The sequence below is a fragment of the Vulpes vulpes genome, chromosome 1 (genome assembly GCF_048418805.1).
Source record: "Vulpes vulpes isolate BD-2025 chromosome 1, VulVul3, whole genome shotgun sequence".
In the NCBI taxonomy this organism is placed as follows: domain Eukaryota; kingdom Metazoa; phylum Chordata; class Mammalia; order Carnivora; family Canidae; genus Vulpes; species Vulpes vulpes.
Genome location: NC_132780.1, coordinates 108,768,309 through 108,780,424, shown reverse-complemented (window position 1 = coordinate 108,780,424; position 12,116 = coordinate 108,768,309). Strand labels below are relative to the sequence as shown.

General features: G+C 36.5%; 1 protein-coding gene across 8 annotated transcripts in view; it reads left to right on the top strand.

Annotated features, from left to right (window-relative positions):
• Nucleotides 1-12,116, top strand: part of CBLB (Cbl proto-oncogene B) — a 217,111-nt gene that overhangs the window by 163,368 nt on the left and 41,627 nt on the right. For all 8 annotated transcript variants that reach the window (XM_025989998.2, XM_025990002.2, XM_025989999.2 and 5 more), the window contains one exon: nt 2,788-2,882. In XM_025989998.2, the coding sequence (XP_025845783.1) occupies nt 2,788-2,882 (95 nt within the window). The remainder of the gene's footprint in view (nt 1-2,787; nt 2,883-12,116) is intronic.

The following is a 12,116-nucleotide window of genomic DNA, read 5'->3' as shown; positions in this document are numbered from 1 at the left end:
GGGGTAGTGTTTGTGTGGGTTCACACATGTGGGATGGGGAAAATGGGTTGCATTTGGGATTTTGTATAAATAAGTTCTGTCTTAATTGTACTAAGATTATCACAAAAGTATGTGTTTGCCCTGTATATCAAGGGTCCCAAATACTTAGAAGTATTTAATTTTAGCTTAATTTTTAGCTAATACCTGAATCATAAGAAGACATTTCATACTTCAAGATTAGCACTAAATGCTATCTTGAGGCATGTAGAAACATATTAATCTGGGATAACCTAGAATTTATAATAAGTTACATGATAACTCAGATTAAACTTCTTCCATAAGTCTAAACTTCCCCTAATATATTCACATTTCTTCAGCCTGTTTTAGCTTTATGAGTACTTAGGATATTCAAGACACCAGGGGAAATACAAAATGAACAAAGCAAAGTCTAGTGAGAATGAAACAGGTATATGATTAGTTAACTAAGAGAATAGACATAGGAAAATCATTCAGAAAATACAATACGGGGTCCTCAAGAGGAAAAAAGAAATCTAATTGAGCTGCATTGTAAAAGAAGGAAGAAAGCTATGCATAAGAAGGTCACTGGCTACAGACACGAAAAGATTGGTAGGTGTTTCTGTAGACCTGACAGGAAGGAATAGCAAGAAGGTGGGGAAAGTAGGCATAGTGAAGAAGTCAATTTTGGATGGACGGAATATGGAGAGAAAACACGTAGGGTAGATTGAAACCAATAATAGGGATCCCTGGGTGGCACAGCAGTTTAGCGCCTGCCTTTGGCCCAGGGCGCGATACTGGAGACCCGGGATCGAATCCCACATCGGGCTCCTGGTGCATGGAGCCTGCTTCTCCCTCTGCCTATGTCTCTGCCTCTCTCTCTCACTGTGTGCCGATCATAAATAAATAAAATTTAAAAAAAATGAAACCAATAATAGAATTGTCCTGAGTTCTACACTGTTATCTTTAGTTTGTGAGACAGGAAAAGGTTTTAAAGTTTGTTGTTGTTTGTTTGTTGGCAGAAGAGTAATAGGATCAGAATATTTCAGTTGGTACCATTTTCAGTGCAATTGTGGCTGATTTGGGACAGTCAGCTGGGAAAGCAGAAAAAAAAGATGTCTCCGTTGAATTAAAGAAGACCTGAATCTGGGGTCCCTGGGTGGCTCAGTTGATTTAAGTAACTGACTCTTGATTTTGGCTCAGGTCGTGATCTTAGCACAGGGAGCGTGGAGCCTGCTTAAGATTCTGCCTCTCTCTCTGCACCCCCTTCCACCTGCCTTGCCGCTCTTAAGAAGAAGAAGAAGAAAGCCTGAGTACATGGGGTTGCACAGTAAACTGCTTCAGTTGGTGCTATCAATCTACACATTTGAGAAACTATTTTTCTCTCCTATTTATAAACAGGCTTTTCAGATTTCCAAAGAATATAAAATATTTATTTTTAGCTCAACTTGTAACTTACTGCACTCACGCAGGTAGTGGCAGCTAAAATGATTCTAAGTCTATTGGAATGGGTGCAGGTGGGAACGTGGAATTTAGAGTGAAACGGTGTTTGCGATCTGTTTTATCATAATGTGTAACTATCATATGGCCTCTAACGAGGGAGACGTGCAAAAGAGAAATTGGAATTCTAGCACAGGTCCTAGTTTTTAGATGAAACTTCAGTGCTATAAGATCTAGATTGTGTAGCTCTGAATGTGTAGCTCTAAATTTGTTATATTTCAAATGTGTTCTTTAAACCATGTTTCTTATTTTAAGTTTATAGAGAAGGATGTGGACTTTTAAGCATTCTAAAGGCTTCAGTACCATTTCAGAAATATGAGGGGAGGAAAAGAAATTGGTAGGTCATAGATGGTGCTATAGAGCTATTCAGGTTATATTATAGCCTTTTGCCCCCACATCAGCCTACCTTTTAAATATGAATTAGTAAGAGTTTAGGTAAGAGCCACACTATAAAACTCTAGTGATTACTTAAAGATTTTAAAATACACCTAATTTTTTTTTGTACGTGCGTGAATATACAAAGTTATTTTCTCCCTCTCTCTTTAAATGGCTTTAATTTCAAGTTGTTGGATTAGTAACAAGCAATTGTTCAGTCCCTGTAGTGTAACTGAGAAACCTGGAAATCGGAAATTCTTATTCTGAGTAATTAAACACTGGTTCTCTACGGTACCTTATGAGCAAGGTAACAGTTTTAGTTTGTGTTGTTCACACTGAAAATTCCATTTAAAATTGCCTGCACTTTGAAACCCAGAACAGGTCTCTAGTTGCCAATAGTGTTGAAGCTCCAAGCCTTGAAAGATGAAAGGCCTTTCTGATTGTACTCATGTACTATTTTATCAAGAAGTTTAAAAATATTCTGTTAACTCCAGAGAGAGATGATTTAGAACACTTTTGTTTGGGAGAATTGAAATAAGAATTGCACCAGTACTGCTTTCTTTTTCCTAGAGAGAATGGTAACTTCTCAATAAAAATTTATTGGTATTTGGGGAAACTTTACTATCTTTGTATCTAGCCAATATCTGATTTATAGAAATTAAAGTACATATTCCTTCTCAACATGTATAAGAATCATGTTGTATTATATGTTTTACCTATAACTCGGTACTCCTTTGGGTGGTAGTGAATAATCACTATGGTGCTACTGACTCCCTAAGTAAATTATATGATATTTTACTTGTCTAAATAAACTGAAATTACATATTCTTTTCAAAATTATAGTTCTTCTAAGAGCTGCTGCTGTTTTAAGGTCCTCCACAAGTTAAATTCTAAACCAACCCTTTGATGTCCTTTCAGGTCTTTTCCAATGGTCACCTGGGAAGCGAGGAGTATGATGTTCCTCCCCGGCTTTCACCTCCTCCTCCAGCTGCCACCCTTGTCCCTAGCATCAAGTGAGTTACTTGGAGATCATTTGTCCGTGCATAAAGATATGATAATAGTGGATGTGAAGTACACAATACAGAAAGTACAAAGTGAATAGAAACTTGAATAGAAAGTCAACAAAAATGATCCAGCCAGGTTTAGAAACTAAGGTACCAGAAATCAAGATCCTTCCTCTTCTTTGCTGGTAACCACAGCATCTATGATACTTATCTAACTCTGGGATTACATGTGGGATTGCCCATGGAAGAACAGGGAGAGAAAACTTACGTCATCTTTGTACCCGATAAGAGGAAAGATAGCACAAGGAGCTTTCCCCTCCAATTTACCTCTCTCCCTGAGTGGTGTCACATTTATCCCAACTATCCAGTGTGGTATCAGAAAATAACCTTTGATTCTTTCAATTTTCTCGATTCCTAAACTTATTCAGCCACTAAATCCTATTGATTGTTCTTTTGAAGTTTTTTATAATCAGCTAAATCTGCCCCATTGCCTCAGAGTTAGACAACTGAAAGAAGCTTACACATGATATGTTATGATCTTAGTATTAATGGATTTTAAAATGAGTTAACTGAAAAATAAGTTAACCTGGGTTGTCTCATTTGAAAAACGAGGACACAAGAAACACATTGGACAGTCAGTTAAATGATATATGTACCCACGTCAAACCAGGATAAAACCAGGTCTCCTGATTCCCATTTTCCTACTCTTTATGTATTTTTTTAAAGATTTATTTATTTATTTATGAGAGAGAGAATGAGAGAGAGAGAGAGAGGCAGAGACACGGGAGGAGGGAGAAGCAGGCTCCATGCCAGGAGCCCGATGCAGGACTCGATCCCGGAACTCCAGGATCACGCCCTGAGCTGAAGGCGGCGCTAAACCGCTGAGCCACCCAGGGATTCCCTCCTACTCTTTATATTAAATAAGACTACTGGGAGGCCCGGGTGGCTCAGCGGTTTAGCGCCTGCCTTCAGCCCAGGGCGTGATCCTGGAGTCCTTGGATCGAGTCCCACATCGGGCTCCCTGCATGGAGCCTGCTTCTCCCTCTGCCTGTGTCTCTGCCTCTCTCTCTCTCTCTGTGTCCCTCATGAATAAATAAATAAACTCTTTATAAATCAATCAACCAATCAGACTACCTGCCTTTTCTCCAATAGATTTTGTTTACATAGCTGAAATAATTTAAATTCTACTTTCCCCAAACCACTTTCCTACTTAAAACCTAGCATTGTTTTCTTTCTTTTTATATGCTCTTCTGCTAGCAGTAAGATCCACAGGATTTTACCCAACTAAAATATTGTTCAGTAATTCCTAATGCTTGCCCTCCAGTCTTGTCTTGATTTTTTTGTTGTTGTTGTTTTTTGAGTTTTTCAAGTTCTTCTCGCCTATGCACCACCCTTTCAGAATCTTTATTCTAAAGGTCCATGTCTCAGGCTCTATTTCTTTATGAAAACTTCTGTGACCATTCATAATGATAGTAAGTGGTAAAACTAATTCTCATTTTTCCTACAGTTAACTTTCTACACATAGCAACTATGTAGTCTGCTCCATGGTTTTCTAATTTTAAAGTGCTTCTCCACATTGAAAATATTAGGGTTTGAGAACAAAACCTTTTTTATTTTCTGATTCTTCCATAACACCGTATTGTTTTGAGGTGTAGTGAATATATTGAGAGTACCTGGTTGCTTGGTTGATTATTGGGTAAGAACTCACCTCTAATTGAAAGTCTTAAAGCATCTTCACTTCTTCCTCTGCTGGTCCCCTAGAGACCCCTATACATATAAATACAAAAGAAGGATAAGCTAAATCCCAGCCCCCAAGAAATTTACACTCTATTTGAGAAAATAAAATTAAATTACATGGAATCACTAGAGAACATTATGCACTAAACTGTACAATTCTTACTTGTTAGTTTTACTTAGGCTTGGAGGAAAGACTGTTACAGGCTTTGTAAGTCCAAAAATGTTTAGTTGAGAGGATGGAAATCCCCTAACAGAGAATAGACACAGTTCAAAAAGGGAGTGGATGAGAAAAAGCAAGAGTATGAAATGTGACATCACTCAGGGGACAGTGGGAAACTAAGGTAATTGGAGCATTCTCCAATGGTAACTCCTGGGAACTGCCAGATAACGTAGCTGACATAAAAGTTGGAGTCAAATACACATATTCTGTATAGGAAGCTCTAAATCAGTAAGAACTATATGATAGCCTCAAATGAACTCTGGATATACGTATATGTAGTAAAACATCTAAGTTCAATTAACTCTGATAATTCAGAGAAGATCAGAAAATGAAGTAAATAAAATCTTGCCAATTGGGAGATTAAATTTGAGTATCGTTTATTAAATTCATATTGGCAAGTAGGATAAAAAGCAGAGGTTGCAGTTTGCTTCCTATATATTTAATATTAGATACCTGTTTCTCCTACAAATTAAGAATAAATTCATAGGATTATGTATTTTATTGATATTTTTCTACTACTTCAGTTTGTAAGTGCATGTGATTATATATTGTCCCCATTTACTCTTGATTTTTCCCTCAGAAACAGTGCAGTTGCTTTATTTAAACAGAGAAATATTTTTAACAACATATGTTTAACAGCAAATTAGTTTTCAGTTTTACATGCTGCAAATTAACCATAATTAACAATACAAGTGTTGACTTTTAATGGCACATTTATCTTTTCAGTTTTTTATTCTGACAATATAGGTAGCAGTTGTTTGTTCTATAAAATATGGAAACTGTAGGAAAGAATTAATGAATATATAAATACAAGTGTATACATGCTCCAAATACTAATGTCTAGAGTTTTAACGTTTTGACATTTTTCAGACTTTTACTTTGTAGTACAAATTTTTACTAAATTATATGTGTCTTGAAATAAGTTGACCAAAGCTGAGTAAGTTATTCCTTGGCTAAATAGCATACATACCGCCTTTAAAGCCAAGATAAGAATTTTGGTTTGGTTAGTTTCAGAAGGTTTCCATCAGCACTCTGACGTGACCCTGGTTTGCATTTTTAAAGAATTTCCCCGGCTGTTATGTGGAAAATTGTCTTTGGACAGCAGAAGTGAAAGCAGGGAGACCAGCAGAGAATATAGTCATCTGCTGTGGTAGACCAGTCAGAGATAGTCAGGACTTTGCCTGGAGTAACAGTGATGGAGCTCCTGGATCAGCTTTGGGCATATTTTGATGCAGTTGTACCCATTAATAAATTGGATATCTGTGAAGTATGAGAGTCACTGATGACCCCTATATGCATTTTTGGCTAAAGAAACTGAATTGTTGGTGCCATTTCCCAAAGTGAGGGAGACTGGAGAAGGAACAGATGTGGGAACAGGACAGAGGTATAAAATTGAGACTTAGGGATCTGCTGAGTTTGGGATGCTTATTACATACACACACACACACCCCTAAATAGAAGTGTTGAGGGAACAGGTGGACATACCATCTAAGCTTTAAACTTTATATTATATTCAGGTTACTATTTCAGTAGGTACCATCTAAAGCTAATAAATTTATTTCTACATGCCCAGTGCTCAAATTTAGTAGCTGGGTTACACTCTGAAATTTTTAACAATATGGAACTTATATATTAGAGCATTACATTGCAGTAGACTATACCATTTCCCCCTGAAATGTTAATTATAGAAAATATATTTAGAACACTTCTATAGAGTAAAATTTTAGTAGACATTTTTGGTTATTATCAAAATATCCCCATTTATATACTAAATTGCTAGGGAAAATAAACTAGAAATGTCACTTTGTGAATGTAGCATCAGCATCTGTGCGTGTGAACGTGCGCGTGGTTGTGGTTGTCTTTAAACAGTTGCCAGAAAGGTCTCTATATAAATCTAAGTGTGATACGATAAAAGCTAGATCAACATGAGCGAAATGATTTGGCAAATTCATGGTAGGGGGGAAACTTTGTTTTGTTTTGTGTTTAACTAGAAAGTGGATGACAGAGAAAGAAGAGGAAAAAATACTAAGCCATGAGTGATATTAATACAAATACCACACTGTAATTTAAAAACATTTAAAGGAATGGAAATTTTTCATTTTGTATGTGGCGCATACTGGGCTTCATTGCTTGTACTTAGTGTCAGAAGAGCCCGAAAACGTTCCATTATCGTTCACCTGAGGATCAGTGTTGACAATATGTACTTTGATTTTACATGAATCCTCTCTATGCTCAGTGATAAGAAATTAGTATTATCTATTTAAATATAAGAAAATATGGTAGAAAACTTTTTAATGGAAGACAAAGCTGTAATTAAGGGCTACTCTATTTTCTTAATCCTAGCAAATGAATATGTTTGCTCTTTTATTAGTTTCAGAACCAGTTTTCCTCTGGTACTGTAAAATCTTTTTAAGACTTGCCAAGACATTGCACAATTTTTGTTTGTTTTACCTTGGGTCAATGAAAAGGTGCTCTATTACCCAAGATGGCAGTCTCCTATAAATAACATAAATTTAATAACATAAATTGTTATTTATAGGACATGATATATAGGGGATGGTAGAGAGTAGGTCCTTCTTTTCAGTTTGTTCACTGTGATCGCTGTGGCATTCTTTTGTTGTATCATGTAGAGTGTTTGTGAATTTGATTTTGACCTACTGATGTGACTTAATATTTGAAACTCAAATTTAACTTATGAATCAGTGAGATTATGCAGGAAAATACAGTTTTGTTCAAATCTCCTGCAAAGCAGTTTGCCCATCCTAAAATAGGTTCTCTGGTGTTCTGTGGAGAAGCCCTAGAACCTATATGATACATTGATAAAAACAGTTGAGGGTTGCAAGTATATAGTTTTAAACCAGACTCAACAGAAAAAGCAATAATGTGTAGAAAATGTACAAGATAAATATGAATATTATTTTTCTCATTTTTATTATACTATTATAATTTCTAAATTCACGTAGAATTGCAATTCCTTCTCCTCTTCTGTGGGAAAACATTTGGTAGATGGCTATAATCTGGATAGGAGGGAATGCCACTAACTCCAATAATGTTTAGTTTTCTCTGACTAAAAGCTATGATGGGAACGGTTACAACATTGATCCTAGTAGTCTGACAAACCTCTTACTTATAATTTACAAAAAAAAAAAAAAAAAACATTTTATGATCACAAAAAGTTAGGTAGCCTTAGAAATGTGAGCCATTTGGGTGCCTGGGTGACTGAGCTGCTTAAGTGTCCAATTGGACCTTGGCTTCCTTAGATGTGAGCCCCATATCAGGCTCTGCACTGAGCATGGAGCCTGCTTGAGACTCTCTCTCTCTCTCCTTCTCTCTCTCTCTCTCTCCATCTCCATCTCCCTCTGCCCCTCCCCTTGCTTATACTCTCTCTCTCACTCTCTCAAAAAAAACAAAAAAAACAAAAAGTGAGCCATTGGATTCTATTTAAATATACAGTATAAAATGTATTCCTTATACGGTCTCTTTTTTGTCCCACAGAGGCATAATCTATCATATATTCTCCATTTCTCCATAAACATACTGATCTATTGACAGAAAACATGTAGGGTTAGAATGAGGTTCTGTTTTCATTTTAAGTGAAGGCATCTTTCTACAAGATTCTATAAGATTCAAGCATTTCTTAGTTCCTGTTAATAAGTCTAAATTCACGTAGTAAGTTAGTTATGTCATCTTATTTGAAAACCACTAAGAATATTCAGCGTATTTGTGAAGGATGCTTATCTACAATATCTGAAATGAGTTAAAATGAATTTTTAATCTTAAAATGAAATTTTTCCAGTGGTTAAAGCATAACTTATGCACAGTAAAATTCAGCTTTGTGAGTTCTAATGCATAGCTTTGTAATCACCACCACAATCAAGTTATAGAACAGTTCCTTCACTCCAAAAAACACCCCCATGCCTTATGTCAGTTTCTCCCCTCACCCCAAACTCCTGGACATTACCAATCTGATTTATGTCCATGTAGTTTTGCCTTTTCCATAAGGTCATATAAATAGAAACCACTAAGAAAATAGAAAATAGAAACATGCGGTGCATAGCCCCTTGAGTCTGGCTTCTTTCTACTTAGTATAATGCTTTTGAGATTCATCTATGTTGTCAACTGTATCAATAATTTGTTCCTTTTTATTGCTCCAGCGTAAGCATTCCAATTTAAAACATACTACAGGGGCAGCCCCGATGGCGCAGCGGTTTAGGGCCGCCTGCAGCCTGGGATGTGATCCTGGAGACCCGGGATTGAGTCCCACATCAGGCTCTCTGCACAGAGCCTGCTTCTCCCTCTGCCTGTGTCTCTGCATCTCTCTCTCTCTCTCTCTTTCTGTGTCTCTGTGAATAAATAAAAATCTAAAAAAAAAAGTGTTAAAAAAATCAGATAAAACATACTACGGCTTGGTTATCCATCCCTCCACTAGGGACACTTGAGCTGTTTCCAGTTTTTGGCAATTACAAATAATGCCACTTTAAATATCATTGTAAGGTCTTTAACATCCAACATATATTGGAAAGATAGATTCTCAATAAAGATATGTGTTTCCTCGGTATCTACTTGATTTCTAAAACAGAACCCTTAAAAATTTTAGAGATCTATATTGGTTCTGAATAAGTTCCTTTAAAAAAGTCACTTAAAATTTTTTCTCCAATTTATATACAAGTCTGTGAATGCTATAATTAAAGCTTATAGGAAGGCTTAATGTTAAACTTAATAATAGACCACACCAACTTTTCTTGGTGTCATGAAAGAACCTTCAAAATCACTCTGATGTACTGAGGAAGTTATTTGTGGCATATATGCAATCACTTCAAATACAGCTTTATTTTATGTTACCACTTCTCAGGGCAAGGACTTCCCTGAGTTAACTATTTTCCCTGTTAGTATTGTGACATTAATACAAGAGATATGGACTAATATATACAACAGGTTCTGAAGATCTGGTTTTAAGAAAATACATTTTTTAAAACCTTGTCTTCAGATATGATTAAACAAACATTTTTACATGTAGAAAACGAGCAAAATAGTATATTTAAGATGCTTTTCTAGATTATGAAAGAATCTTTAAAAAAAAAGATTGTTCTTTTTCCCTTAGCAGCTTGGTCACCTATTTCTCTGATAACCACTCATTTTTGTCTAAAAGCTGTGAGTGCTCCCCTGGACACACACCTGCCAGGCCTTTGTTGACTCAGGGTCTAGCTGGAAGCATTTTGCAATTCAGGACAGAAATAGATGACAGACCTAGATGAGTACGTAGAAAACACATTGTCCGTGAAGGAACATATACCAAATACACATAATTGAACAAATTAAATTTGAAAGAAACCTGTTTTGTCAGGCAGTGTCACAGGAGGTTTGTCTATAGACAATAAAAATAGATATTTCTACTTTGCCTTTCTTCTGGAAAAGTTGATGGACTAAGTGCGTTACCAGGAACTCGCTCAGTTGAAGGAAAGAAAAGCACATGGCAAGGGTGATGTTGGAGTTCTAGGTTACCTAAATAAAGCCAGTGGGATATGCAGGTCACCCTCCTCACACCAAGGATATAAAATGCTCTAGAGGGGTGTATCTGTGAGTTTGTTATGAAATGTAAAAATCACTAAGAGCAGCATTAGAAAATACATTCTCGGTTTCTTTCAAGTGTGCACTTGCAGAAAGTGGATGTATTTCTCACGAAGGCTCCAATAACTAACACACAGTGAATTTAACAAGAGGTGCAGGTGGGGGAGAAAATGACTGTGCGCCTTTGAGAGAATGTGTCCTTGTGCATTACCAGCGGATTAACTCCAGAATGACAGCCACCGTGCAGAATGCCGGGCCAGCGTATGAGGCTCATGTAAAGGGGATGAAGTAATGGGTGTAAGTGGCAAGACGGTTTACTTGGCAGCTTTACCTTGGAAGCAGCCAAATGCAGTCTGCTCTATTTTGTTCCTCTGATATCCTAAACATTTCTCAGAAGCCAAATCAAGGACCGAAAATTTTCTAGTGTCCATAGGTTAGGTATTTTCTCCGCTGCCAAAAGTAATCATACATGATAGCTGCCGAAAATTGTTAAACTTGTTATTTTATCACTTACTTAGTTGCAAGTAAAATCGAACCTCCTTTTTGAATTAGTTTGTGAAGGGGAAGAAAATCCCACATACAATTACAAATCGTGTAATTTATGTGCAGAGATGTCTCTTATATTAATTGTATACTTTCTATACAACTTCTTTATCTTCTGTGTACCTTGTCTTTTTATTAAAACTATTTTTTAGAGAAGTGTAGAGTGATGAGAGGTTTTATTTTTTTTTAGATTCACAGCACAATTGAGAAGGTATGGTGGTTTCCCACATACTTCCCGCCCCCATACATGCCTTGCCTTTTCCAATATCAGCATCTTCTACCTTCATGGTACATTTGTTAAAACAGCTGAACCTGTATTGACACATAATCACCCCAAGTCCATACTGTACATTCCCATTTTTTATGATAGAAACTGCTTTTATTTTTCCCCTTCAGAACTGGATAAGATTAATTTGATATAAAAAGTTATATAATGCTGAATAAAATGCACTGGAGTGAGGGGCACCTGGGTGACGCAGTCAGTTAAACGCCCGGTTGAGCATCCAGCTCTTGGTTTTGGCTCAGGTCATGATCTCAGTCAGGATTGTGAGATTGAGCCCAGCCTTATACTCCGTGCTGAGCATAGTGTCTGCTAAAGTTTCTCTCTTCCTCTCCCTCTATCCCTACCCCTCCCCATGCATTCTCTCTCTAAAATAAATCTTCAAAAAAAAGTTTTTTTATGCACTGGAATATTATAAACTGGCTTACCTAAGTAGAATATTATATTGATAGAAGTTTGCATTAAAAATACAAAGAAAAATCTGACTCTTTAGAACTTATTAAAACGCTGATAAATGGGATATCTAAGCACTTTTTTGGATTTAGATACAAATGCCACTTGAAGACATTTTTCACTTCTATATATAATCCACTAAAATCCATTTAAGCTAATAATCTATGATTAGTAAATTTTAGCTTTAAGCCCTTATTATTCCATAAAATCTTAGATGGGCTTTACTTCTCATTTTCTTCAGAAATACCCCATCTGTTGATTTGCAGGAAGGCACAAGGGGGAGGTGTGTGAATTACCCAGATGAAATTCTTTATCTTTGAAGAGAAAATATAGAATCAGCCATAACGGTTGTGGTTTCAAAGACTGCCCATTCTTGTCTCAACATGCAGTCCTTCTTTGGAAACTCTTAAATCTTTGGAAGTAATCCACAACAGGCAGATAG